The 6,733-nt window shown below is 51.1% G+C and overlaps 3 protein-coding genes across 3 annotated transcripts; 1 reads left to right on the forward strand and 2 right to left on the reverse strand.

The window, feature by feature from the left end:
• Positions 1-672: 672 nt before the first annotated feature.
• BDV59DRAFT_177752 (eukaryotic translation initiation factor 3 subunit D) lies at positions 673-2,763 on the reverse strand. The gene is made up of 2 exons (XM_073689664.1): positions 2,433-2,763; positions 673-2,372 (listed from the first exon to the last, which is right to left on the reverse strand). The coding sequence occupies exons 1-2, from the start codon at positions 2,638-2,640 to the stop codon at positions 832-834; spliced, it is 1,749 nt and encodes a 582-aa protein (XP_073547979.1). The 5' UTR covers positions 2,641-2,763; the 3' UTR covers positions 673-831.
• Positions 2,764-4,358: 1,595 nt separating this feature from the next.
• BDV59DRAFT_201816 (hydrophobin family protein) lies at positions 4,359-4,819 on the forward strand (the record flags this gene model as incomplete). Its single annotated transcript, XM_073693897.1, has 3 exons — positions 4,359-4,584; positions 4,641-4,702; positions 4,763-4,819. 3 exons carry the CDS (start codon positions 4,359-4,361, stop codon positions 4,817-4,819), a joined length of 345 nt encoding a protein of 114 aa, XP_073547980.1.
• Positions 4,820-5,234: 415 nt separating this feature from the next.
• Positions 5,235-6,646, reverse strand: BDV59DRAFT_201817 (DUF4334 domain-containing protein; the record flags this gene model as incomplete). The annotated part of the gene is made up of 3 exons (XM_073693898.1): positions 5,235-5,396; positions 5,455-5,694; positions 6,641-6,646. 3 exons carry the CDS (start codon positions 6,644-6,646, stop codon positions 5,235-5,237), a joined length of 408 nt encoding a protein of 135 aa, XP_073547981.1.
• Positions 6,647-6,733: the final 87 nt, after the last annotated feature.

Genomic DNA, 6,733 nt, shown 5'->3' on the forward strand with positions numbered 1-6,733 from the left:
ACGAATTAGCGCTCCTTCCTGCGCCTTATCAAGAGTTTTTATTGCGTTGGAACGTGAGGAAAGGTCTGCGCGGCCATGGAAGCGGGCTCGAAGGCGTTGGTAAGGAACGTTAAATTGACGTGACAACGCGCTTAAATTCGGTTTTTGAGCGCGTTTAGCGGCTTTGTAGGCTTCAGAAATACGCTTCTCGATATCAGAATTAGAATTCATCTTGGTGGTGGTGTTTGGCAGTCTAAAAGGCTTCAAATTTATCGTTTGACTGAAAATTATCGTTTGACTGAAGCAGACCAACACCCGAAGGGGGGTGGGGCTGCTGACCTAAAGAGACGGCTATAGTTCGCGTATAGAGTTTGCCCTCAAGGAGAGCCTCCGAGAGGGTCGAACCCCCACTCGCTCAGAGGGACAAGATCAGCCGGCGATCTTGGCTGCAGGGCCAGTTGACGATCTTCGTCTTCCTACTGTTGGAGAAGACGGTGAGGGAGCCGTGCTCGCTCGAGATACATGGCCTGGCGTGCGGGGAGACGTCGTTTTGCACGTATACGGCCTCGGTTGATCGGTCTAAAGCAGCGGTATATTAGTTTTGAGCGGCAACGAGGGCTGGGCGATGTTTCATGCTGAAGCAGAGACTGAATTTTGGACCTCGAGAGGGTCCCAGCGGACGAGCTACTGTTTGGGGATGATGCTCCGAAGAAACTCCGGAGAAAGGAGAAGCGTTCGAATGTAGCAAATCATGATCTAACAACTTTTCAACTATGCAGCATCGAGCGGGAAACAGACATTACATGATCATGAGAAAAAGAGAAAGGAAAGCCAAACATATCGTCATGATATTTACTCCTCGTCCTCATCGCCCTTCTCCTCCTGTTCCTCGGCAACCTCTTCATCCTCCTCGAAGGTGGTGGCCGGCACGCTGTACAGACGGAGGACCGGGCGGTTGGGGTCCTTGATCAGGACGTACTTGGTGACCTTGTCCTCCTCCTCATCGGCATCCAGAGCACGGATGCGGTCGACAATCGTCCGGACGATACCCCATCCGTTGCCGAGGTTGAGGTTCATCTGGGAGGCGAACTCGCGAGGCTTGTAGCCCACGACGCCCAGCACGACGTGGGCGGCAGCGGAGCGGGGGTTGGCGCGGGAGACGAAACCGAGCTTCATGGCATCGGCCTTGGCCAGGATAGCCTGGGTGGTCCAGCGAGCCAGCTTGCAGCTGTTGTTCTTCATCTCGGTGGCGACGACGGCACCGCGCTGCGACCAGAGCTTGTTGCGCCAGTCCAGGGCACCGCCGGAGCCCTGAGCCTTGCTGTCGAACTCGTTCAAGGCCTTGACGATGACCTGCTGATCCTCGCCGCTGACGGGGTTCTTCAGGAGGGCGTCAACCTCCGTGCGGACGATCATGTTCAGAGGCTCCTCATCGGTGAGGGAGAGGTCGAAGCGACGGTACTTGTAGCCCTTGGAGGCAAGAGGCTCGCTCTCCTCGGAGGCGTTGTAGAAGGGGTTAGGGTGGCTCATCTCCAGCTTGGCGCTCTGGGACTCGGTCACGGTCTGCAGGGCGAAGTTGTGGTTGATGAAGGTGGCTTCCATGGCCAGCGCGCTGGGGGTGTTGATCGACTCCTGCTTGCCGGAGGTCTCAGCGAGCTCGAGGGGAGCATCGGCAGCGTTCTCGTTGACGGTCACCAGATCGAGAGAGGCGCCTTCGCGCTTGTCGAAGTAGATCTTGTTGCCCTGGTGCACGATGACAATATCCCACGAGTACACACTGCGGGGGGCGCACATCAGCATGGACAGGATGTCGGAGGTGGCGAAGACAGTGGCCTCGTTCTTCTCAGCGAGCTCCTGGATGACGGGGTCCTGGGAGGTGGTGACGTTGTAGGCGGCACGTTCGAGGGCCTGCAGGCGACGCTCGGCGTTCTTGACGGGGGCCTTGTCATAGGAGCGGTCGTAGTAGTAGAGGAAACCGTACGAGTCGAGATCCTCGCCATCAGGGGTCTCCAGGTTCAACTTGGACAGACGGCTGAAGTCGACCTCCTCCAGCATGTTCCAGTCGGGACGAACGTTGATGGAGGGCTCGCGGGTGCGCTGGGGCTTGTCGTAGTCCTTCCATCCGAAGCGACGGCCGCGGTTGCTGCGACCCGAGCGGTTGTCATAATAGCGGTCACCCTGGCCACGGCCAGCACCGACACGCTGGAAACCAGCGCGGCCACCACGCTGGGCGCCGCCCCGCTGGCCACGGCCACGGAAGACGGTACCGCCTCCACGGCCGAAGGTACGCTTGGCGGATGCGCGAGTGTTGTCGACGACGGAGAAAGAGGATTCTTCCTCAGCGGCTTGGATGGAGAAGAGGCTGGAGCTACCGGCGCCGTAGACCTGCTGGTCTGTTTTGCATTCAGTGTTAGCGGATATATTGAAGTAGTGTATGGGCAGCAATTTCGCACCTCTGTAGTTGCGGTTGTAAGCCTGACGACCGGCACGATCACGGTCCTTGGACTCGGCAGTCCAATCGGCCATGCGGCCGAGCTTGTCGCCCTTGGAGAAAGGAGCATAAGGGACACCTTGAAGCATGTTGTCGGTCGAGGTAGCGGGGCCCCAAGTGTCCTCGGCGGGGAGGGCCGACACGATGTCTGCGATAGAGATGGGGGCCATGATGTTCAGATGACCTGAGGGGGAGGTTGACGGAGGAAGATTATGTGAAGAGAAACCCCACAGAACGAAGGGTGGATGAGGAGTGGTGGGGGGAAGAATAACAACCGGCGGAGAGATTGTCTGTATTATCGACGAAGCAATTTTTGTGTCGCGAGCGTTGCGGTGGCTGGTGCGATTGTGGCGGGCGCACCGCCATAGCTGAGTCAGAAAGCACATCACGTGCTACATATTAGTGGTGCCTCAGGCAGAAACGGTGTCCTGACGAGGAAACCACAACAGCCTCAACTCCATCATTGTGGCTCCTTCAATACATCTCGTTATGTCTCCCGACATATCAGGTCAGCCGTATATTCCATCCTGATGGTATGGGTGATGCACTTGCACTGAGAAAGAAACATGATAGAGTCTCTTCCGATCTATCACCATGGACATGCAAACCATACGCAGCATATTTCACACCAGGAACCAATACATTATCTGGCTCCCTTATCTACTCGCAATCAACTCCAGAATTAAATTAGACAGGTGTGTTTGTCTGATCGTTACCCTAGTAAGTCATCATGATGACAAAAACCTGGCTTAGCGAATTTTGATGAGTCCTTTCGAGATCTGCTGCTCTACTTCCAGCCGAAGAATGCCCTTGCCTATACGGAGTACGTAAACCTGGTAGGCAATGGTTCTTATCATCTGATAGAGTTCATCCCAAGATCGATGCGCATCTACCCAGAACCGCGGGAATTCCGGCAGCTACGTTAGGGCGAAATCGTTTTCGGATGCCGGAGTGCAAGCGATCCTGAACATACGCAGTTATTAATTCAGCTCTTATCAGTCGAATATAAACTTGGGTTCCGATCTTCCCCCGACCTGTGCTGGATTCCCTATAGCGCATTAACCGCACCATCCACAGGAAAGGAACGAGCAAATGATGATGATTCCTCCAGAAATTACTTCTTCTCGCTTGTTTGTTATCAAGGGCTTTGCATTCCAGAGAGTCCGGGGAGTGGGGAATTTCGGGGCCAAACTGGAGTTCATGAGGGTTTCCACTGATAAGACTCTTGCGCTTGACAGGGAGACGCACGGCTTGGCCGGCTCCATTCTCCGAACTATCGGCTTGCCTGCATCGCGGATTCTCACTGCTCTCTTCGGTTCCATGAATCACTGCCCTCATGCGACGGATTTTCCCGGTGGCGTCTTCGCTAAGTATGGTTCCTGCGTGGTGATCTACATGGTGCCAAGATCTACTGAACGCCCTTTTCTGGTTCATTGACTTTCGTTCTCCTTCTCGTTGGCTATCCAAGAGGCGTTCGTCTATTTTGGAATACTGGGGCTCAATCTCTCCCATCTCTTATCAATATACTGTCCTTTTTCCTGTAGATCCTTCCCTTCATGTGAGACTTCACTTTCGTTGGCCTTCTAGATTGGGTTGGGACTTTTTACCGAATCCCGAGAGCTGGCTCCCAGCTTTAGCATCAAAGATAACGACTCTGGAGCATGTAATTGGGTATCTCCCAATGTTTCTGTAGCCGTATGTTGGGAGTATGTTATCTTGAACCGTCAGATTTAGTAATGCAGTTTCAGTCTCGAGGATATAAGGCGTCGAAACCGCATCCGAATCTTCTCTGGATTCACTCAGATACACAATTACAATCGCTCTTAACTCCTCCAATCCAAACCTGCTCCTCCCTTTAGAAGAGTCCCTTTAGTAAAGTACTATCACAATGAAGTTCTCTACCGCTCTTTCGCTCTTCGCCGCTGGCGTTGCCCTCGTCTCTGCTGCCCCCGCTGCCTCTGAGGATGATGAGACCTACCTTGTCAAAGCCAAGTGCATCAAGCCTTTTCTCTGCTGTGGCGAACTCAAGACTCCCCTGGATGGCGTTGTCGACCCCATTCTGGAGGCTCTTCACCTCGGTCCCGAGGCTATCGTTGGCTCCATTGGTGTTGCTTGTATGTCGATTCTATCAAATTTCGTGTATTTTGGCGCAACCACTCACAACATACAGGCCACGCCTACGACGAAACCTGCAAAACCGCTCCTAAATGTTGCACCGAGGCCAATCTTCTCGTAAGTGCTCCTAACGACACTCGCCTGATGAAAGCACCTTCTGATGATTATGTCGCACAGGATGGCACTGTCGCTCTCGGATGCAATGACCTTGCCGACCCTTCTGTTGCTCTGTAAATGTGTCTTAGAAGCCCGTGATATGCTTCTTACCAAGGCGGTGCATGTGCTAGGTCATAGGTGGGATTCCGCCTATGGGTGGTTGGATACCCTTCTACTGGACGATCTCTGTCCATAAACTTTGTAACAAATTCTTTTAATGGATCTAATGTAACAGACAAATTTATATCCTTGTGGTATGCAGGTTGCATTTAATGGCTGACTACATTGCGTAGGATCTCCAGCCAATGGGGTATGTAATGGATTAGCCAGCGTGGTATATATAAGCAGGAATATGTAACAGACGCTACATTATAACATAGGATTTTCTTCCAATCAATTCGAATGTTACAAATAATCTAGGTACTACACAAGCGTGCTTATAACCGCCAACGATGATTGTATCCGGTGTATCCTGCTTGTCATTCGCCGGAAATCACTTGTACAGATAAAAGTAGTAGAAATTAGACCCAAACTTCTTCGTGTCCATCACACCGGCGACCATGTTATCATTAACATATCGGAAATGGTCGATGATCGGGTGATTGTCGTAGATCATGGCAGTGGATACGACATCCCGGAATTTCACCTCTCGAAGCTTTCAATTCATACCATGTTAGGATCTCTTTCATCTTGGGATGATTAAGCTGACTTACAACAGCATGACCCCAAGACTCGTCACACATCCTCTGACCATCCTTCAGAACATCAATTGGATCCACATTTTCCACGCTGTGAAAAGTCTTGCCTTGCCATGAGATCGTTTGTAAGGCTTGGTGGGCGGGGTGACCTGTATCAAAACTACCCCCTTTCCATTGTCCGGTTAGGAACTCTGGACCTACAGGCTTGAGCTTGTTGTAGACGGTTTCGATTTCCACGTTGGCTATTTGGCCAGCCTGTTTGGTCAGCGCCACGAAGGCTTGCTCTGGTGTACTAGGAGGGTTTGTTACTAGGATTCCATAGGAATATATATGATGAGTTACCTGGACATTATAATAACCTTCTGAACGCTTAATATACATTATAGAGACAGGAAGCGAAAAGCAAGAATTGTTGGATTGGGAACGGAGCTATATAGTACTGACCTGCTCCGAGGTCCGCGGCCATCTCCACTTGCACGAGGGTGATTTTTAACCGCCCAGCTCTTGAATGACATACCCCAAAGTGATTGGCTTCTTTTTCTTTTTATTCTACTATGCGGACTGATAAGGGAGCAATGATTTCTTCATTACTGATCAATTCCCGCGGACAACCCACCGATGCCGATCGCAAGCCTCACATACGCCTTGGTATAGAAACGTATATGTCCTTGAATCAGGCCTGAGGCATCTGACACCAAAGTACTGAGTGTTATTGTGCCATGGACCTCCATGTAATCCGTCCCGCGAAGTCAAGGAAGTGAAGTCTACCGATGCTTCTCATGCTTCTCGCCGCCAGATTAATCTATGCTGAGGGGTATGACAAGAGAAGAACTTATGAGCTTGGTATTTTCTCTTGCAAATTTGAGTGATTATTCAAAAGAACGTCAGCGAGTTTACTCTTCTTACGTTAAATTCCAGAATGTGCGACTATAATTGAAAGAGTGAATGTCCCTCCACATGATCCTTTCCACTTTGCTCTTTCCCTTTTCCCTGGCCAAATTAAAATTACCGTCACGACCACCGCAATGATCCATAACGACTGGCTCAATGGTCTATGTTTTCCCTACTAAACCCCGCCATTATAGCCCCGTCAGCCATATGAGTGTATTGGCTTTTATCGTTATTAATGATCTGTAAAAAAACTTAAGCAACACCTAAGTCTTATTAGCGCCATTCTGCTATCTTATAGGGTTAGACGTACCCTCATAACCCCCATCAGGTTTATGAGTGTATTGGCTCTCATTGTTGTTATCCCTTCTGACACGGTAAGCTAAATCTTATTAGCGTCGGTCTA

Source organism: Aspergillus ambiguus (assembly GCF_047715705.1).
Source record: "Aspergillus ambiguus strain CBS 117.58 unplaced genomic scaffold BDV59scaffold_15, whole genome shotgun sequence".
Classification (NCBI taxonomy): Eukaryota; Fungi; Ascomycota; class Eurotiomycetes; order Eurotiales; family Aspergillaceae; genus Aspergillus; species Aspergillus ambiguus.

Coding starts and splice junctions, on each gene's coding strand:
- BDV59DRAFT_177752 (XM_073689664.1), bottom strand. CDS start 2,640: ATGGCCCCCATCTCTATCGCAGACATCGTGTCGGCCCTCCCCGCCGAG. Junction 2,373..2,432: donor TTACAACCGCAACTACAGAG/GTGCGAAATTGC, acceptor AATGCAAAACAG/ACCAGCAGGTCTACGGCGCC.